Source organism: Gracilinanus agilis, chromosome 5, assembly GCF_016433145.1.
Source record: "Gracilinanus agilis isolate LMUSP501 chromosome 5, AgileGrace, whole genome shotgun sequence".
Classification (NCBI taxonomy): Eukaryota; Metazoa; Chordata; class Mammalia; order Didelphimorphia; family Didelphidae; genus Gracilinanus; species Gracilinanus agilis.
Genome location: NC_058134.1, coordinates 54,460,629 through 54,482,883, shown reverse-complemented (window position 1 = coordinate 54,482,883; position 22,255 = coordinate 54,460,629). Strand labels below are relative to the sequence as shown.

The 22,255-nt window shown below is 37.8% G+C and overlaps 1 protein-coding gene across 1 annotated transcript in view; it reads left to right on the top strand.

Annotated features, from left to right (window-relative positions):
* Positions 1 to 12,591: 12,591 nt before the first annotated feature.
* Positions 12,592 to 22,255, top strand: part of ADAM22 (ADAM metallopeptidase domain 22) — a 254,809-nt gene continuing 245,145 nt past the window's right edge. The window contains 2 exon segments of the mRNA XM_044678916.1: positions 12,592 to 12,696; positions 13,308 to 13,483. Of these exon segments, the coding sequence (XP_044534851.1) occupies positions 12,600 to 12,696; positions 13,308 to 13,483 (273 nt within the window). The 5' untranslated portion in view covers positions 12,592 to 12,599.

Below are 22,255 nucleotides of genomic sequence, written 5' to 3'. Positions count from 1 at the left end.
TGGTAACAAGAGTCTCCAAAAGTCTTTCAACTGCCAGAATCTTTACCTCTAGACTGTGGGATTCCCTTTGAAGTTTATGTAGCCTGCATGTGCAGCAGTCATTTTTGTGGTGGAAGGGGATATTTTGGAGAGGAGGATCCCAAGTCCCTTTGCCAGATGCTGCTACCACCGACATCAATGTCACTTGGTCTGCTAATTAAGTCTTTTTAAAAAATCCTTACCTTCCTCTTAGGATCAATACTGTGTATTAGTTCCAAGGCAGAAAACTGGTAAGGGCTAAGCAATGGGAGTTAAGAGACTTCTCCAGGATCACATAGATAAGAAGTGTCTGAGTACAGATTTGAACCCAGGACTTCCACTCTCCAGGTCTGGCTTTCAGTCCACTGAATCACCTAGCTTCCCTCTAAGTCTTGAGAAAAATTTAAGTAATAAAAAAATTATATTCTACACATCATTTCCCAATTGATAAATGGTCAAAGGACATAAACAGACAGTTCTCAGATGAAGAAATCAAAGCTTTCTCTAGAAAAAAAAATTCTTCAAATAGCTAGTGATTACAGAAATGCAAATTAAAACAATTCTCAGATACCACCTAACTCCTATCAGATTGGCTAATATAACCAAAAAGGAAAATGAAAAATGTTGAAGTAGATATGGGAAAATTAGGACTCTAATACACTGTTGGTAGAGCTGTGAACTAATACAACCATTCTGGAGAGCAATCTGGAACCATGCTCAAAGAGCCATAAAGATATACATGCCCGTTAGCCCAGATCTGTATTCCAAAGAAATTAAAAAAAAAAAAAAAAAAAAAAGGAAAATACGGATAGTGGCAAAGAACTGGAAACTAAAGGGATATCCATCAATTGGGAATGACTGAACAAGTTGTGGTATATGGTTGTAATGCAATACTATTGTGCCATAAGAAATGATGAATTGGATGATTTTAGAAAAACCTGAAAAGACTTCTATTAACTGATGCAAAGTGAAATGAGCAGAACCAGAAAAACACTATATACATTAACAGCAATATTGTACAATGATCAACTGTGAAGGACTAAACTATTTTCAGTAAAGCAAAGAGCCGAGACAACCCCAAGGGTCTCACAATGCAAAATGCTATCCACAGCCATAGAAGGAACTGCTGGCATCTGAATTCAAATGGAAAAATACCATTTTTCATTTTATTTTCTTCATGAGTTTTTTCTTATATTTACTATATGTGTTTTCTTTTACGACATGAGGAATATGGAAATATGTATTGTATGACAATATGGGTGTAACCTATATCAGATTATTTACCATCTCAGGGAGGGAAGAGAGGAAGAAGGGAGAGAACTTGGGTCACAAAATGTCAGAAAACAATTGTTAAAGAGTATTTCTACCTGTAATTGGAAAAAAAAGAAGAATAAAAGTTAGAAAAGGAAAATTTTTTATTCTTCATGTTACATGTAGAAACAAGTTTTAACATTTGTCTTTTGAATTTTTGATTTCTGTATTCTCTCCCTCTCTCTTCTCTTCTCCCCTCCTTGAGAAAGCAATCAATTTGATATAGATTACACATGTGCAGTTGTGTAAAGCACATTTTCATATTAGCCAAGTTGTGAAAGAAAATACAGACAAAAAAGACAAGAAAAATAAAGTTTTTTAAAAAATATATATACTTTGATCTGCATTCAGATTCCAACAGTTTTAAGGAAAAGATATTTCTTGGCCCACCTGATGGGGATCTCTGGCAGATATTCCTCTTACTCCAGAAACTACTTATCTGGGCAATTGACTTAATCTCTCACAGCCTTAGTTTAATTATCTGTAAAGTGGGTACAATAATAGCACCTACCTCCCAGCATTGCTGTGAGGATAAAATGAGTTAATATTTATAAAATTCTTTGTAAACCTTAAAGCCCCAGGTAATAAAATAACAATAAAAGAGAAAATCATCATCATTATGATTATTTCAAACATAAAAGCTAGCACAAATCAGAAACATCCGGATTAAAATTGGGAAACAGAGTAGTTCAGTTCGGAAGGAATGTAAAATTATAGAATTTGACGGTTGGAAGTGACTGAGCAGCCAATAGTCTAGTCCCCATATAAAATGAAATGGTACTCAAGAAAACCGTCCACATGTCATAAAGGATTTCCAATACCAGCGTCAGAGCTTAAACTTCATTTGGTAAACTATGTTAAACCACTTTTTTTTTTAAGAGCAGAGTAACATGATTATGACAGTGTATTAGAAAAATTATTTGGGCAAGAATATAGAGTGGGGAGTTGGAGAAGTAGATGGAGAGAAGTTAGGAGACCTTAACTAGTCTGGGAGAGAAAATTTGAATGTCTAAAACAGGGGGTCGACAACCTTTTTGGCCGTAGGAGCCATAAACGCCACACTTTTTAAAATGTAATTTCGTGAGAGCCGTACAGTGCTCACAGTGCCGCTCCTGTAACAGCGCCTGAAAAAAAATGACTTCATGGCTCCTGCAGAAAGAGCCATACATTGCCGACCCTTGCTCTAAAGTAAGGTGGCTTTAGTGGAAATAGAAACTAGTACCAACAATAGAGAGAGCTTGTGAAAGTTGAAGCTTGGCAACTGATTGAATATGTGGGGTGAAGGAGAGAAAAGAGTTAAAGTTGGCTTCAATCTCAAAGAGTTGGGTGACTGAAGATTATGTTTCCATTAACATAGGCTGTGAGACTAATGCACTATTGGTAGAGTTATGGTCTGATCCAACCATTCTGGGAAGCAACATGGAACTATGCCCAAGGGGCTCTAAAATTGTACATACCCTTATACCACTACTTGGTCTGTATCCCAAAGAGATATGAAAAAGGGAAAGGGACCTATTTGTACAAAAGTATTTATTGCAGCTCTTTTTGTGGTGGCAAAGAATTGGAAATTGAGGGGATGTCCATCAACTGGGAATGGCTGAAAAAGTTGTGGTAGGCGATTCTGATGGAATGCTATTGTGCTATAATAAATGACAAGCAGAATGATTTCAGAAAAAAATGGAAAGACTTATATGAACTGATGCAAAGTAAAGTGAGCAGAACATTGTACAGAGTGACAGCAATATTTTTTTAATGAACCGTGAATGACCTAGTTATTCTCAGCATTGAAGGGATCCAAGACAAGCCCAGAGACTCCATGAAAAACGTTGTCTGCCCTCAGAGAAAAAACTGAAGGAGTCTGAATGCAGACTGAAGCATACTACATTTCACTTTCTTTCCCCTTTTTTGTTTATTTGAGATCTCTTTCACAAAATGACTAATATGGTAAATGTTTTACATGATTGCATATGTAAAATCTATATCAGATTACTTACTGTCTCTGGGAGGAGGGAAGGATACAAAGGAAGAGAGGGAGAATGGGAAGGAGAGAGAGATCTTGGAACTAAAATAATTTTTTAATGAATGTTAAGAATTGTTTTTACATGTAATTGGGAAAAATAAAATTATTTTTAAAAAATAAACCATGAGAAAGGGAGATGAATTCGGTTTTAGAAATATTGAATTTAAGGTGTGAACAGACAATGTATGGAAATGTGAAAAACTAAGCTAGAAATAAGAGATTGAAACCCTAAAGAGAAGTTAGGGTGAAAACATAAATTGAGGGATCACCTGTATAGAGAAGATAATAACTGAAACCATTGGAGTAGATTAGATCACCAGGGATAGAGTGTAAAGAGAGAAGAGGAAAATGTGGAATCAGGAAAAGAAACTAAAGGCACAGTCAGAGAGGTTTGAACAAAGGATGGTATAATGAAAGCCAAGAAGAGATTAGAGTATCAAAAAAGGATAAATTTGTAGGATTACAATCATTCCAGAGAAGGATCATTTTAAAATTTTCTGTCCTTATCTTCTGTGGTTCTTCTATGGCATTTGACTCTTTGGACCAAAGTGGACTATAAATTCTCCTTGGCTTTCTTTTGTGTCTGTGTTCACATTGTCTAGAACAGTGCCTGCCAGAGAGTTTAATAGGGTGTTTGGTAAATATTTATTGACTGATTTTCATATTTAAGATATGTGGTGTGTTAATAAAATTAGCCTCATTTCCATTTTTACTTCCTAATTTCAATTCTAGAGATTGTCTGTGCAATGTGTTCATAACTAACTGCATGGTTTCATTTTTAAAAGGACAACTCAAGGATAAACTATGATTATTGTCTTTCAAATAATGTCTTGTATTATATAATAATTTATTTTAACACCATATAGTATTTTCACAAAATAATAAAAACCCACATATATAGTACTTTAAGATTTACTAAGTATTTTCAACTATGACCTTGTAAGGAAGATAGCAATAATAAAAATAGCAATAATAAAAACTATTTATGTAGCACTTTCAAGTTTGCATAATACTTTACATATATTATTTCATTTGATCCTCACAACAACCTTATGAATAGATACTGTTTTTAATCTCCATTTTATGGATAGGAAAACTATATATGAGAGGCTAAATGACTTGCCAGTGTCACACAGCTAGTAATGTAGAATCTGAACTTGTGTTTTTATTCCAATACTACCATTCTAGAGAAGTCTATTACATTCAATTTTACCAGTGTATCAGTCTCTGTGTATAATGTTCTTCTGGCTCTGCTTCTTTCTGCATCAATTCCTGGAGGTCTTTCCAGTTCATATGGAATTCCTCCAGTTCATTATTCCTTTGAGCACAATAGTATTCCATCACCAACAGATACCACAATTTGTTTAGCCATTCCCCAATCAAAGGGCATCCCCTCATTTTCCAATTTTTTGCTACCACAAAGAGCATGGCTATAAATATTTTTGTACAAGTCTTTTTCCCTATTATCTTCAAGACTAGCATTCTAGAAAATTGTAACTCAAAGGAGTGGAACACAGTCCTTCAAGTAATAAACACTTTTTGTTCTTATTTCAACAATTATTTTAGTTGTGTCTGACTCTGTAACCCCATCTAGGGTTTTCTTGGCAGAGACTCTGGAGTGGTTTGCCATTTTCTTCTCCTGCTCATTTGACAGATGAGGAAACTGAGAGAAACAGGGCTAAGTGACTTACTTGTCCAGGGTCACACAACTAGTAAGTGAACGAACCCAGATTTGAACTCAAGAAGATGAGTCTTCCTGATTTCAGACCTCATGCTCTACCCACTGCATCACCTAGCCACCCAGTAAACATTAGAGAGGGGAATGAAATTCAGGTCTTCTGACTCAGAGCTCAACACATTTTCCACTGTTTCCTGTTCAAGTCCTTCTTCAGTGCCTTTTCTTGGGAGGTGACAATGAGTACTTAAAGACTAGGCCATCAAAATAAATAATGTCAGGTTCTACCAAACTGGAAATACTTTGAGTACGGGCTTGGTGGGAGGGCTGGTTACTTACTCTTCAATAATCAGAGTTAAAGGGAGCACCCAAGTGACTCAGTGGATAAAGAGTCAGGCCCAGAGACAGGAAGTTCTGGGTTCAAATCTGGCCTCAGACACTTCCTAGCTGTGTGACCCCTGGGCAAGTCACTTAACTTCCATTACTTAGCCCTTACTGCTCTTCTTCCTTGGAAGCCATACATAGAATTGATTCCAAGAGGTAATGTATGGGTCTTTAAAAAAAAAAGAATCAAGATAGACTAAGTCTAGAGAAACTCCTTACTGGAATGATAAAATTGTCAGCTATGACAAAATCATCTACTAGGGGACAGAGGGAAGTGATTTGCAGAAGAGGAAGGATACGCCCACATCAGTGAAACCACAGATGCTTGAAGTATTATTCAGGTGCTAAGATATCTGTAAGAGCATCTCACAAATCTCCATCAATGAAGACTGCCCTCAAGTGAACTGCCTTCAAGGCTGGCTGCTCAGGGAGCACAGAAGCTTATATACTCATGATTCTAGACACCTGTTAATAGATTTCTTATACTTCTAGCTAAGGGCGTTCCTAAATTGTTTACCATATAATTTAATTAGTAGTTCATTACATAAGCTATTGATAAAATTATTTATATCTATCTATCAGTGATCTATCCTATCAGAGGGTCCATAGATGTTCATCAACTATTTAAGTTATGTTGTTTATTACATCACAATATTCAAGGGCTTGCTTATTTTATTTGAAAAACAACTTATGGAAAAACAATTGAGAACAATTCAATCACAAATTGGAGGCATAGAACAGTTATGCTGAGTTGATAAACTTATCCATTCTTTCTTATTAAGGTAATAAAATTTATTCTCACAATAGGGAAATGCAGCATCATGGAACTAGAACTGGATTTAAAGTCAGACATGAGTATGAATCCTTGTCCTGCTTCTCAGAGAATGTGACCTTGGGCAAAACTGTTCTCCGAGTTCCAACTTTCTCATATGTAAAAAGAAGAGTCACACTAGGTGGTATCTGATGACTCTTCCAACTTTTGATCCTTTAGAAGGAGAAGGGAAAGAAGAATATTTTTTAGGGATTCTGGGCAGCCACATTGAGAATGACTAGAATCCTTTACTCTTTTCTCTTTACAATATTGATTTTTATGGGTTTAACTATTTCTGTTGATGATTCTCATATCTATATGGTCCAAGATCTCTCCTGAGTTCAGGTCTTTATCACCAACTATCTATTAGACAATTCTGAATGGATGTCTCATAAATCTATCAAACTTGACGTGTCCATAATAATATTGTTCTCCCTCTCCCAAGCCCCCAAACCCATCCCTCTTTTGAACTCTCCCATTACTATAGAATACCAACATTCTCCTAGATGTACAAGTTTGAAACTTTGGTGTTATTTGCCTCCTCATTATTAATCACCCCATATATTCAGTCATTATCAAATCTTAGCATTTGTCCTCTACAGTATATCTCTATATGTTGCTTCCTTTCCCTTCATACGACCCAAACCCTAGTTCAAGTCCTCTTTTGCTCACTTGGACTATTGAGATAATAACCTCCTAATTGCTCTCCTTATTTCAAGTATCTTCCCACTCCAAGAAATCTTCCACATAGCTTCAAAATTATTTTCCTAAAGTACAGGTCTGATCATGTCCCCTTCCCCCCACCCCCATTCAGTAAACTCCAGGGGCCCTCTATTACCTCTGATTAAAACTCTCTTTGAAGACTTTCACAACTTGGTTCCTTCCTATCTTTTTAGTTTTAGTACCCATTACTACTCTCCAGTCAGTCTATGATCCAGCCATACTGGTCTAGTCCCATGCTTCACACATGGCACCCTGTGCCCCATCTCCATGTTTTCAAACTGGCTATTTCTCATGCCCAGAATTTCCTCCTGCAATTCTTCCCTCAGTATACCTGGTTTCCTTCGAGATAACTCAAATGCCACATTCTGTTAAAAACCTTTCCCAGTTTCCCCAGTTAAAGGCATCTCCTCCAAGGTTACCTTCCATTTATTCTGAAAATATTTTGTATGTATCTGTTTATGTACATGTTGTCTCCCCATTAGGATATAAACTTCTTGAGGCACAATATTGTTTTTGTTTTTTTAATTCTTAGTGTTTGGTACAATTGTAAGTGCATAAGTTGATTGAACGATTTCCGAGTGGTTAAGGATTTTCTCAAGCTACCATTTCTAACTCTTTTCCTTTAGAACCTTGGACTCTAGCTCCTGGAAATAAGCTGTGTTTTGATTGGTAAATCTTCACCTTAGCTTGCCTGGATTTAGACCCTGGTTTGATACATCCCTATACACTCCCCCTCTCCTCAACCTTTCCAACTCTTTTTTATATGTTGTCTTCCTCGCTTAGAATGTAAGTTCCTTGGGGCAAGGGAAGTCTAATTGGCTTTTATTAATATGCTCGACACTTTGTGGGTGCTTAATAAATGCTCTATCTATTGTGAAGCTGATTTCTGTAACCCCAATATTCTGCTCTTTTAAGGCCTCTCAGAGATTTAGTTCATTTGGAATATGCTGGTGGAGCAGATTTACACCCCCCCAACCCCCACCCCCTAGTCATTTTGCTGATGCATTCTTCTCTTTTGCCAGCAGTGCCCCTTTTCCAAAAAATCATTATGCCACTCCACTTTGTACTTTCTGCTCCCCCTATATCTGCTCCATCTGCAACCAAAAGGTTATCATCACCTTGCATACCATACCCAGACTTTGTGTGTCATTCAGGCAAGACAATCCTCCTTGTATAAAGTACATGTGGGGTTCTGGACCAAAAGTCCTTTTATCTATCCAAATGAAATGCTTATTAAAATTTTCCTGAATCAGTTTCACTTGTTGAACACTACCTTTCATCTCTCTCTCTCTCTCTCTCTCTCTCTCTCTCTCTCTCTCCCCCCATCTCATTCTTCCACTCTCTCTTCCTCCTTCCTCTCTCTCTCTCCTTCTCTCCCTCTCTCTTTCTCTCCCCATCTCACATCTCATTCTTTCACTCTTTCTTCCGCCCTCCTCCTCCTTCTCTCTGTCTGTCTGTCTGTCTGTCTGTCTGTCTCTCTCTCTCATTTTCTCTTCTTCCCCCTCTCCCTCTTCTCTCTTCCCTCCCCTCCATCTATCCATCTGCATCTATCATATATCTATAGTCTTCCTTACAGGGAAATAGAAGAGCCTATGCCACTCCTATTCTCTGTACACAAGCCTTCAGAATGAAGCCTTACTGCAGATGAAAACGTCAACAATCTTTCAAGGGAGAAACAAAGGGAAAATATGTCTATTTTTCTCAAAATTTGTGTTATAGAGATGAAGAGAATATAAATCATTATAATTTCTTAGCATTGTCTTATATCCAGGAAACATTCACATGGCTTTTCAACTAGATTTAAGATTGTGTACCATCCAATTTAACACTAAATAAAATTTATTCAGAAATACAATTTTGTTACATCTGTGCTGATGGAATGTTTATTTGAAAACTCATGAAGGCCTGCGCATTTTCCAATTAGAAATTAGAAAACACCTCTTCCATTTAGCTATTTCTGTATGTGTAGATTTAAATGTTTTTACCAAATGATGCGGAAATATTTCTAGGTAAATATCTTAAAGTGAAATATTTTAACACCCCCCCCCATCAGTGCATATGCAAACAAGGATACAGGGAGATGTTTTGGATTAAATGTCAATCAATATACTGGTAATCACTGAGTGGCTGGCCAAGCCTCATTTTTTATCTAACCCAGGCAAAAGTGCCTGGCCAAGAGGGATCAGGGGCATGGGTAAAAATGGAATGGCATTGTATGAGAAAAATTATGGGCAAGAGATCCTTATGAACTTAAAGAGGAAGAAAGGTTAAAGTATCCCCTTCCAAATTTGGGGTTCACCCTGGCAACTTCTAGACTCTCCAATATCTTTCAAGGGAAAAAAGTCAGAAATATACAGACTGTAGCCCTTTAGCACTTCTTGTGCAGTCCTTGAAACAAACAAATGAAAAATGGCCTTGCATAGTGTCTGATTCTTTGTGACCCCATTTAGGATTTTCTTGGCAAAGATACTGGAGTGGCCATTTCCTTCTCTAGCTCATTTTATAGATAAGGAAACTGAGAACAGGGTGAAGTGACTTACCCAGGGTCACACACTGGGACATATCTGAAGTCAGTTTTGAGCTTAGGAAGATGTCTTTCTGTGACAGACTTCAGGCTGGGCTCCGTGTCCACTTCCCCACCTAGCTGCCCACAATTACACTGTTACTGAAAGTCATATTATGCATTATAATAATTGAGTTTGGCCCTGAAGAAGACAGAAGAAAATGCACGCCCCTCCTCTTTTTTTCAGAGTTTCAGGACCAGGTATTGAACCTGGTTAGGGTTGCTCTACAACCTTTTTTCCCTCCAGAAAACTTCTTTATTACAAGGGCTAGATCTCTGCCCAGAGGAAGGGGAGAAGAATATTTGTAAATATTTGTAAATTAAAGTAATGTAAAAAACAAAAGAGGGTACCTTTATGCCTTTTTTGGAAACCACATTATTCTACTGTATCAACTTCTATCAAGTTTGAACCCATTAAAATTTTTTTCCTCTTAAATTGCTATCTAGCCAAAATTATGTATTTTAGCCATGTCTCTCCTGAACTTAAAGTGCTTGATTAAAAAAAAACCCAAAACCTTAAGAACAGGGAGGACTTAAAATTTATGGGAATTAGACTTTTGGGTTTTTGTCCCATCCATTGTTGCAGACTGTCAAGGTCTTATTTTTTTCTAATTTTTTTCTAATTAATTTTTTTTTAGTTACAGGAAACAATTTTTGACAATTATTTTCTGTCATTTTAGCATTTAGATTTTCTCCCTCCCTCCCCTATTCCCTTCCCCAGGACGTAAATAGTCTGATATAGGTAATACCAGTGCTTTCAAGCAATGCATATTTACCTGTTGCTCATGCCGTGATATAAGACATATATCACACATACAGTAAAAAATCTCATGAAGGAAATAAAGTGGATGTTGGCAGTCAAGATCTTTTTGAATACTGACTTTATTATCAAACTAACCAATAATCAAGCATTTGTTAATACATTTAATTAGATTGTTTAATGAATAACTTATTAGGTGATTAATTAATTTGGGAAGACCAGGAGGGTTGAGTGGTATAAAAAAGTGCTTGGTCTTTCTAGGTATTAATAAATTCTGCCTCTCCTATTAAACATCTACTCTTTCCTGGGCATTTGAGGTACAAAGACAAAAGCAGAAACAGACCTGTCCTTAAGGAACTTACCTTTTTTCAGAGGAAATATCCCACAGGAATATAAGTGGATTCAAAATTATATGTTTTAATTGTGTGTCAGCTATGGGGGGGTGGAGGGGTTTGGGGGAGAGGGAAAGAACATGAAACATGTAACTATGGAAAAATATTTAAAATAAAAAAGGAAAAAATTATGTTTTAACAAAAATATGTTTAACTATCCCTCCCAGCTTTTACATCATTTGTAACTTTAAGAAGTGTGTCATCTCTGTGATATAAATTATTAATATAAGTCTTGATTGGAGACAAAGTAGATGATTCCATAGCACTCCAACAAGAGAATTCTCTCTGGGCTGGCATTAATCCTTAAATCAACATTATTTGAGAACAATTGGCCAGCCTATTTAATATATAAACAAAATTGTATTATCACCCTACTAACAGACTTTTAAAAATTATTCCTGATAGCAAATGTCTATAGCATCTTCTTGGTCTTCCAATCTAAGACATATGACCACCCCCCACCCCAAGAAAAAAGGAAGGAAGGAAAGAAAGAAAGAAACAAGGAAAGAAAAAGAAAGAGAAAGAAACAAAGAAAGAAAGAAAGAAAGAAAGAAAGAAAGAAAGAAAGAAAGGAAGGAAGGAAGGAAGGAAGGAAGAGAAAAAAGAAGGAAAGAAAGAAAGAAGGAAAGAAAAGAAAAAGAAAAGTCAAATGAACAATGTTAACAACAAAGAAAAATCAATAAACATTGAGTAGCTGGAGCAATTGCGTACAGCCAGATCTGGAGGTTAGGAAGTCTTGGGTTCAAATATAATCTCAGACACTTCCTAGCTGTGTGACCCTGGGCAAATCACTTAACCCCATTGCTTAGCCTTTGCCAATCTTCTGCTTTGGAACCAAGACACAGTATTGATTCTCAGACAGAAGGTAAGGATTTAAAAAAAAAAATACCCCTGACCTCAAGAAGCTCCCAGGCTAGTGAGGAAGGAATGGCTGGGAAAATATAATATAATATAATATTATATATATATATATATATATTGCATAAGATTTGGAAGGGGAATGTACCCACGTAGCCTTTGGGTTAAGCTTTCACAGCTTCCATTTCTAAGTATTCACAAACCACCTTTCAATAATCTTCTCCAGAACTTTGCTAGGAATTCTCATCAAGCTCATTGGCCTATAGTTTGCGGAATCTTTCTTTCCCCTTTGGAATATCTAGCTATTTCTCCTTTCTAATCCAAATAATCCAGAATTGTTTGTAAACTTTTGGGAAGGAAATCTTTTCTTTGTCAGTGATACTGGAGAATTCCACCTCTTGAGTCAGGTTGATTTTCTCTCCGCAATTTTCTGTCCTACTGCAATTGTCACTGCTGTAGCTCTCCCAGAGGCTGACACAGAGGAAAATAGATTAACCGAACTCGGGACTACATTTCCCAGCTTACTCTCCTCAGTGTCTCCCCCTCTAGAGCCGCGGTGGGCGATTCCACAGGGCACTCGCTCACTCTCCCCACTGAGCGGTCCTAACCCGGGACGAGGCTTAGCGAGGCGAAGGGGTGGGAGGCGCTTGCATTCACTCTGGCTCCAGCAAAACCTGCCCAATGCAGCAGACGTTACTGCTCTCCGCCAGCGGACCCCGCTACAGCACAATGCAGCACTGAGGCGGCCGGAGAGGCTGCAGCCCTAGGAGGTGCCGCAGCAGCACTGGGCTCGGCCGTCATCAGCAGGCAGACAGGCAAACAGGCAGGCAGTGCCCGGTGCTTCGGGCTAGGGCGGGAGGCTAGAGAAGGAGAGGGAGGAAAGAGAGAGAGCCCGCTTGTCAGCCGCGGAGAGGAGAGAAGCAGAGAGGTGAGAGGAGGAGAGAGGAAAGGAGAGGTTAGAGAGGAGAGAAAGGAGGAGAGGAGAAGGAGTGCCCGCCCGGGGCTGGATGCCCGAGTCTCCACCATGAGCATCTTGCCTTGAGCATCATCTCTGGCTGGGGCAGGCTGAAGGGCAGAGAGAGCCATGCGGGTTGCGGAGGCTGCGGAGGCTGCGGCTCTGCTCCCCTGGCTGTTGCTGGGCATCTCGGGCATCTTTCCGCTGGCTCTGTGCAGGCTGCCAGGTAAGTTCCTCAGCGTTCATGACTGCGGGATGGAGGGAGCTCCGCGACGCACACAGGCCACTCGCTCACTGGCAGATTGCAGGGATGCGCTGGCAAGAGGGAATCCCATTCCCCGGATGTCTGAGAGCAATTGTTTTTCTGCGGGTGTAGAGGAGCGAAGCCAAAAGGGACGGGGTGGGTGCGTGTTTGTGTGGCGTGTGGTGCAAGAGCCTCCAGAGAAGGGTTGTTTTTCCTTCTTGTTTTCTTTCTGCATCCTGGGAAACATGAGGAAAGGGGATGCTCTGCCTTTGGGCCCCGAGCCTGGAAGCCCTTCCTGGGGTTCGCGGGACTAGGACTCTAGGGCCGGGTCGGTCCCCCTGGGTTGGGGGAATACCGCGAAGTCCGAGGGCTCTTGGATCTGGGCTTCCCCCCACCCCACCCCAGGAGGGTTGGGAGAATATGGGGGGTGTCCGAGTGCTTTTGGGCTGGGGTCTTTCTCCAGAGGGGGTCTCTGGAGGGATAGGGGACAGCATCGTGGGAAGGGCACTATCGAGGAGTTGGGATAGGGTGATGATTTTCGTTTCCTCTCCTTCCCCGCTCCTCTCGCCCCCTCCACTTCTCCCACCCTGGAGGAGACGCCTTGTTGACGGAGCTGGAGAGAAGGAACGAAAACCGCTTTCTAGAGAGAGAGAACACGGTGCCCCTCCGGCTCATCTACCGCTCCGGCGGCGAGGACCAAACTCGCCATGACGTGCTCACCACTCGGATCCGGGGCGCCCCGGTTGGCGGCGGCACTGGCGGCGGGCAGGTGAGCGCAGGGCTACCAGCGGAGGTGTGCCTGGTGGAGTAGGGGGCGGGGGAGGGGTGGGTCTGGTTGGTTTTTCTGACGCCCCTTGCAGCAGCCCAGGAGCTGCCACCCAGATCAGGTTTCTGTTGCCCCGGAGACAAGGTGCCTTCCCTAACACTGGCGGCCTCCATCCATCCAAATGCTAGTCATGTCGGATGCTCCCTGCAGAATGGGTGGCCTGGCCAGGCCAGGCGGGCAGGAAGGGCTCGACTCATCTCAAGTTCAAGTGCCTGCAGGATGCTCCCGAGCTCGGGCACTGACTCGGCCAGAACAGAGAAAGACAGATGGTTACTTTATTCCCCATTAAAAAAAAAAGACAAAATATACAAATATATTTATATTTGTGAGTGAGAATAGCGCTGTAATGGGACAAAACTAGGGTGAGTTTTTTTTTTACTCCAGAAGACTTCGTACCTTTTCCGTAATCATCAAAAGCAAATTGGATTAAGGAGAAAAAAAAAGACAAAACAAAACAAGCAACCCTTTCCACCTCCTACTGTTTGATTTTCAGCTCTCTCTCATTTGCGCATACCAAGGAGGGTGCCCATCCTCCAACTTCCTAAAAAGGTATACCTCTTGTTAAGGAGTGCCTAGGTACGATCATCCTGACACGTTGATTTGGAAATATTTTAATGTTTTATTTTTTAGTTAGGGTACTATGCTTCCATTAATATGAGAAACCATGGCTTACTTGGAAATTTATTTGGAGCTGTGGGTTAAATGCGCTAAATATTAATAGTGATGTAAATGTTTGATATGTTTATAAAGATTGCACTGACTATTCACATGGCAATGCAGGAGATCCTCTTTTGTCTAATGCAAACTGAAGATTCACATAAGCCTTCAAGCAAAAACTATACTGATATTGCTTCTAATGCAATGAGATCCATCAATTGATAGCTCATCCAGAATAATGCTTAAGAAGCACTTTGTATATTGAACAGTCACAGGAACTTTTCCAGAGGTGTATCATTTAAGTGATGTGAACACCAAGAAAATATTGTTTTGCTTTTGCAAAATTTCCATTTGTTTCCACATATTTGGATTCTTTTAAAATTTTACTAATGTATGGTAGTAAGATATTTTTAAAAGGTCCAAACATGATTTCACTGATGTAGGAAACTCCCAGTGAAGAAACTCCCTCTACCAATTCAGATGATCACTGTTCTGTGACTTGGAGTTTTAGCGAGATGCCAGGACCCTCAAGAGGCTAAGCAACTTCCAAGGTCACAAAGTGTGCCAGTATGTCAGCCAGCAGTAGGCTTTGAACCCTGGTCTTCCTGATTCAGGCCAGTTCTCCATCTACTTTTGTTTCTCTATCCACTTTGCTAGGCAATCTCTCAGATATTCTAAAGGGCCACAATAATAAATATTTTTATTACTGTTATGTCTTTATGAGTTAAGAAGCTTGAAATCATCTTGAACCAACTGTAATTAAAGATTGTATTAGTTACCCTAAAATATTATTTTCTCCTCTGTTTTGATTGTTTTTCATGACCTAACATAAAAATAATATGAGAATTATTTTTAACTTACATTATTCATCCAGAATATTTATTTATCTACCTATCTCTATGTGAAATCTTTTTTTCAATATCTGTGTCTTACTTTTGCACTCCCTTCCCCCCCCCCAAAACCTTTTCCTTGTTATTCAGAAAGTTTCATTTTGATCATTAATAGAAATGTTCTTATGGCAGTCAACTTTAGGTAACTCTTCAAAATGAAACATAAAATCTTTCTGGCATAGGAAGAGACTCTAGTACAATAAGTTTAAAAGAAAGTGTAAACCTGTGTTGGTAGAGGAGATTTTTCCATCTGATTCTTCCCTATATCAATGAAATCACAGTTCCATGTCTTTGTTCTGTTCTGGTATAGGAAGGAAGTTTTCTCCTTTGCAAAATGGAGTTGGATTTGAGCATCTCTGAGGTCTCTTCCAGGTTTAATTTCCACTGACTTGGATCTCTTCCTCCCTGATCCTTTCTTTCCAATAACTATGTTAGAGCAGAGTTTCTCCATCTTCTAAAGCTCACAGATTCATAAATTGTTAGAATTTGAAAGATCTTAACTGTCATTACTTAAGACTACAATGTTTTAGAGGTTCATTATTTCTTAAATTAAAAGCAAGTTTGGGAAAGCATACATTTGTAAGAGGGAAATTAAAAATATTCTTCCTCTGAAAATGCTTTGTAAACTTTTAGGTTCTATAAAAGTGTGAGAGATTATTGCTAGAAATCCAAACGCATATATTAACATGCTTTTAGTTTAATGAGATTTATGTTTAACTTGTCTTATTCATCCAGAAAAAGTATATGGATATCTATATATATGCATATATCTCTATATCTATAATAACAAATCTCTTTCTCGATGTCTGTATCTATACTTAACCAAATAGGTTTTTTAAACTACAAATTCAATAACATTTTCCAAAATGTTCCCAAATCTCATGGGACTACACATTCTATGGACTGTCCTGCTGGACTTCTCTCCTAAATTAAAGTATGTCAATGTATGACAAAGTGGTTAAGTTTTATTAAACATAAATTATTATTCCATATCAGAAACAAAAGTATGTCTTTGGAGGCATTTGAAAACTATTAACATAAAAGATTTAAAAAGTTTTCTCGGTGACTTTTGTCTTTATTGACATTTCCTAGTAACTAGCATTACCTCTTATATGAGCTCACCTTAACAGCTCAGATTGAAACTAATGATGTGGGCTGTAATTGGTTGACAATAATTAAGCTATAAGCACAGTGCATACAAAGTACAAATGAAAGCAGACCCTGCCCTCAAGGATCATGTTCAAATGGGAGGGGATAGGCTGTTCAATAAGAGGTTTTATACACAATCCCTACAGAGTCAATACAAGATGAATATGCTCAGTGGTTTCAGGCTTCCCATTCTTGGAAAAAGGAAGGTAAAAGGGACAGCTAGGTGGCTCAGTGGATTGAGAGTCAGATTTAGAGACTGGAGGCCCTGGGTTAAATGTGAACTCAGATACTTCCTAGCTGTGTGACCCTGGGCAAGTCACTTAACCCCCCCTTGCCTTGCCTTTGCCACTCTTCTGCTTTGGAACCAATACACAGTATTGATTCTAAGATGGAAGGTAAGGGTTTAAAAAAAAAGAAAGAAAGAAACAGCATGCCTGCCATTTTGGTGTTCCTCTTATTTATGTGAGCAAGCTACCAGTTTAGCAAAGGTATGTGCTGCTCTTTATAATGCCCATGACATCAGATTTTAAAAATAATTTTAGTGATCACTACTTTGTGGTATGAATGTAGCTGTAATTTTTGACTGATGTGCTTAAGTACATGATTCTCATAAGCCTATAGTTGTTGTTGTTGTTTTTAACAACTTCCTTTCCATTTAGCAATGAAATTTGTATTCCTGAATTCCTTTCTCTAAGCCCATATGATGATTGTAATAATCACAGATCATAAAAATGAGTAATTTAAAATTTTTTATCATTAATTAAATATTAAATTATTTAAACATTAATTATTTAGATATAATATATTTATTAAATGTATTTATTAATATATTTATAAAATATATTAACATTAATACTAATAATAAATAAATAATATAGTCATTAAAATTAATTGAATATTGAAATTATTTAATTTTTAATTTTTAAACATAGAAATGGAATCTAATTGTTTAGAGTAGTTTCACTAATGAATGCCTGTGAATATATCAAAATTAATATACTTATAAAGATTTACAGAAATGTAGTTACTATGTAATAGAAAACTTCATTAATGTTTTCAGAGTACTATTTATATATTTATGATATTACATGAATGGGCTAAATGGTGCCGGACTTGCCTGAATTTACCATATTTTCAGAAGTGTGTTAAACATTATACTCTTTGATCAACAAGTGGCACAGGGACGTGATTCCAAGTTTTTGAAGGCGATGCCAATAAGACATAGCACATATTATAAGTTTTGAAAAGATGTCTGATACAGTCTATTGGGTGGGATGGATGTCTGTTCAAAGACCAGCCTCATTAAGCCCAAAGAGAGGCATCACCTGAATGAGTTATGTTTGATGAGCTAAGCAGAAATGCTTCCTCTCACTCTACCATCTTGACTCTATCCCTGCCCTAGGCATAACAACTCAAAATATAATTTATTCAATTACAGAGAGGTTTTCATCTGTTTTGGTGGAAGGGATTGTCACTCTAAGGACACTAGAAGGAACTCTTTCCTTTGATTAGAGTTCCTTTAATCAACCAACCAATCAATCATTCAATGTTTATTAAGCACCTACTATATGCCAGATATTTTACTCCTCAAATAAATTTTGGTTCAGATGTATGATTTCGCTGGCATAATGAACTCCTATTACCATAGCTCATATTTCCAGTGGTGATCAATAACTGTTTTTCAATGTACAATTTTCAAGAATTATCTGGGGCAATGAGAGGTTAAGCTACTTTCCCAGGGATGCACAGTCAGTATTATGTCAGAAGGAGGGCTTGAACCTTCTTCTGTTCCTTCTCAGTTGGCAGGATCAGGTCCATTACTGATATTTGAGACATTAGCAATATGCTATTTCTGAACGTCACAAAAAGTTTCCAGGAACAGACTACAGCATAATATTCATTAATTATGCATTCAAGGCAACTGTATAACTTGCTTCATTTTTTTTTTTTTTTTTTCATCCGGGCTAGGGACCGTCCTTGGCCCAGGAGTGGTAAGGGTGGGCAGTAGGGGGTCAAGTGACTTGCCCAAGGTCACACAGCTGGAAGTGTCCGAGGCCGGACTTGAACCTAGGACCTACTTGCTTCATTTTTATCTGCAAAATGTGATCAATGCAGCTATAGTTCTTCTCTTTGAAAAAAAAAAAAAAGGAGTTCTGCAGAAACATGATTTGGTCAGAATTCAACTGTGTTCCTGAGTGCAAGATCATATTCTATGTAGTTTCCTTAAGTTCACAGTTATATGGACTCAGGTTTCTCAACTATACTTAGAAATTTAAAATGGCACAACGCCTTGTTTGCAATGTTCATACCAAGTTGTACTTGACTGAGGGAAGTCTTGTTGCTTTTTTAAAAATTTACATTATGGCAAAACACCAGTAGTCCAAGATCAAGGTTATAGATGCTTTCTATGCTTTTGAAGCATGTTTGTCACAAAATCTGAAGACATTCAGATCTTCAAACTCACAGACAAAACAAAGCATTCCAAAACATCAGAAGTTTTCCTTTCATCTGGCCTGAAATAACTTGTGCTAATGTATTTTTATTTCTCATTTGCTTTTAATTCATTTCAACATACAGTTCAACTGAAAATACTTATTAAATGTGTATTTGCATGCTTGAAACATGTAAGCATTAACTTTTGGACTCCTGGAAAAATAAGAAAATAAAAAAAAACTAGATGGTCATATTATTACAACTCCCTGATCTTATGTGCTCCATTAATTATTTACATATTAGTTCATATTTTCCACCATTCTCTTTGTTCTCCAACCAAGCCTTACTAGCTGTGTGTCTCTGGCCAAGCCATTTGATCTCTTCCTACCTCAGTTTAGTCATCTGTACATCTGATACAATAAGGATAATAATAGTCCCTGTCTCCAAGGGTTGTTGTGAGGATCACATGAGATAATAATTGTAAAGCTCATAGCATAGAGCCTGACACATAGTAAGCTGTGAATAAATATTAGCTACTATTATTATTATACGATATTATTAAAAGTCAGACTTTGTAGTTCTTGTTCATTTTTCCTTAATATAATGCCCAAATGGAACTTGCATTCTTAAAAATATTTTTTGGTCTGTTCTTCACTTTCTTCCATATTTTATTTTTCACTTCTGGTGTGCTTTTGTCTGCCTACAAATGGGATCTCTTTTTGTCAGTAATCATTGTTTTCAGTAGATGGCCTACTTGTGTCTTCATTTCCCTATTTGATGCTATGTCCAAAGATGCTAGATAGATCCAAGAATGTGGATTTGAGAATGTGATATTCTCCTCTTTATAATACTTCGGATAATTAGTGATAACTGGAAATAAAAGCCAGACACACAGGAGGTATGTGCCATCTTTATGACTCTTTCTTATATGCATATCTAAGTGAGGATGAGCCAACCTCAAAAATTGTGCTGCTTAAATTCAGGAACTCTGAGTCAGCTTGACAGTGAATTGACTGTAGGATTGCTTCCCTTGCATAAACAGAGATCCCAGGAGTTTTCACTTCGGTTAGGTATTTTGCAGGAGTAATGTAAACATTTTTTAATGTGAATTTATTTTTTAAAAGTAGTTGAATGTGAACAAAGAAGTAGAATAGATCAAAACTTTATCTGCTGCCAGAGGACATCAGGGCTGCATTTCTTTTGTTTCCTGGAATACAACATTTACAAATTTATGAATTCACAAGTGCACTAGTTTTCCTTAAGTCCTGTTTCTACATGACTGGACTCCATTCTTTATAATTCCCTTGAGATTCTCTTGATCATTATGTCTCCAGGAATTAGGCATGGTACTTTGGGATTTTAAGATGCCCAAAGGCAACCAGGATGGCATACCAACACCACAATTTACACATGAAGAAGTTCAGAGGTTTAAAGATTGACTAGGAACTCCCATGAATTTATCTGCCTTCACCTGTGTCAAAGGCTATAATGTATTTTGTGTTTTCTGTTTATGTCTACAATGTTTGCCAGATGCTAAGAATTGTTTGGTTATTTCCCTCTTATGGAATCCTATATCCTGACATGATCAGTAGTAGGAATTGGCAATGTTATTGCCATTGAGGTCCAAGTAATACCTGTTGGTACTACTGGCAGGTTTAAGGAAGTATAGAAGGGGGAAATGTATGGAGGAGACTTGGGAAGGAAGTGAAGAAAGAAGAAAATGAGAAAATTAGCAAGGAAGTGAGGTAGGGGGAAATGAAATGATGAAGGAAAAGAGAAGGGAAAAAGGAAAGAAAGAAAATAATATAGAATAAATCTACAGGGTTTAAGGGTTACAAAGTATTTTACATGTTATCTCATTTGAAAGATGGGAGGAAAGAAACAAAGAAGGAATGGAAAGGAAGAATTGGTATTATGGGAAATAGTATAGTGCAACTGATAATTCCCTCATGTAACTCAAGATCCTCAATATCAAAGATTGTTACTGACTCTTCTTTAGGAATTAGATGTTAATTGGATGATTTTTTAAAAATCTTTTAAATCTTTTAAGAAAAACTATCTTGGGTTTCGCAATAGAATAGAGATTTATAAGATATAGCAGATATTAAGTCATTTTGACATTTTTTTGTGAGTGGCAAGTAAATTTATAAGAATGATTGAACCAGAGGCAGCTAAATGGATCAGGAAATAGAAAGCCAGATCTGGAGAAGGAAACTCCCCAGTTCAAATCTGGCCTCAAACATTTCCTAGGTTATGATCCCAGTAAATGCATTTAACTCCATTGCTTAGTCTTTACTGCTCTTCTGCCTTAGAAACCAACACATAGCATTGATTCTGAGACAGAAAGTAAGAGTTAAAGAAAAAAAAGAATAATTGAACTAAAAAGAATGGAAAAATTATATTAAAATATATGTTGCTATTGTTTACCCTCTAATTTGATACTTAGGCTGATTTCTTGTAATCCTTTCTGCTTAAACAAATGATTTTTGATTTTAAACTCAAGGTTTAAACTAGCACTGTTATTGTTTAAAAGTCCATGGGCAAAGTCTAAAGGCTAAACTTATGCCCTATATCTTCCCAAAGAAAGGGAAAGTATCACAAAGCCTTCAAAGTTCTGACCAGTTAAATGAAAGTGAAATTTAAAATTTTGTTTGCTTCATGTAAGTTTTCATTATTGTATGGAACCTCTCGCCAAGGGTGCAGATAAATAATTCACCTAAAACTTGTACTCTCAGAGTTGCTTTGGAACACTGAGAGATTACATGTCTTTACCAGTGGTCATACAACCAGAGAAGGGACTAGAACTTAGGTCATCTTAAACTGTGCAATAATAATCCTACTTACTGTCTAAGGATTTTAAGTCTTTCATTTTCTGTCACTTGAGTTTTTTGTCTGAAATAAATTTTTTGAGTAAATCATGTGCACAGTATGTATTTTGAGTTTGGGAATAAAAATTTTAAATTCTGTACCCTTATCTAGAAATATTGATTCTACCTAGAAATATGGAATAAATAATTTAACCTCTTAAAAATTAGGATTTTTTTTCAGAATCTACACATATACATGAACAAAGGAAAACTCGATATTTTATTTTTTAAATACTTTGCCTTGCCAAGGACCACTACTTCTCAACAATGCTTATGTTTCATTATGCTTTGTTTTTGTTTTTAATATTCAATAAAGAAGATAAGGATATCTGGTAGGTAGGAGGAAGCCAATAATACTTCCTAAGGGATGACAGTAGTGTTGTCTAATTTTTCAAATGGACTTCAATTCTCTACTTGAGTCAGTGGAGTCCCCAATCTCCCCTATCAAGCACTTACCAATATTTTGGGTTTCAGCACAATTCTTCCTCTCAAGCATGTCAACTTGACTATAATCTTCACTTCTTCCAACAATGAGATCAGAACATTTCTCCTCTCATGGAAGCAGCTCAAGCAATGCTCTAAGCTCTTTCTATGTCCTTTGAGATAAGAGCACAATGGTTCAAGAATGGCATCTACAGGGGGCAGCTGGGTGGCTCTGTGGATTGAGAGCCAGGCCTAGAGATGGGAGGTCCTAGGTTCAGATCTGGCCTCAGACACTT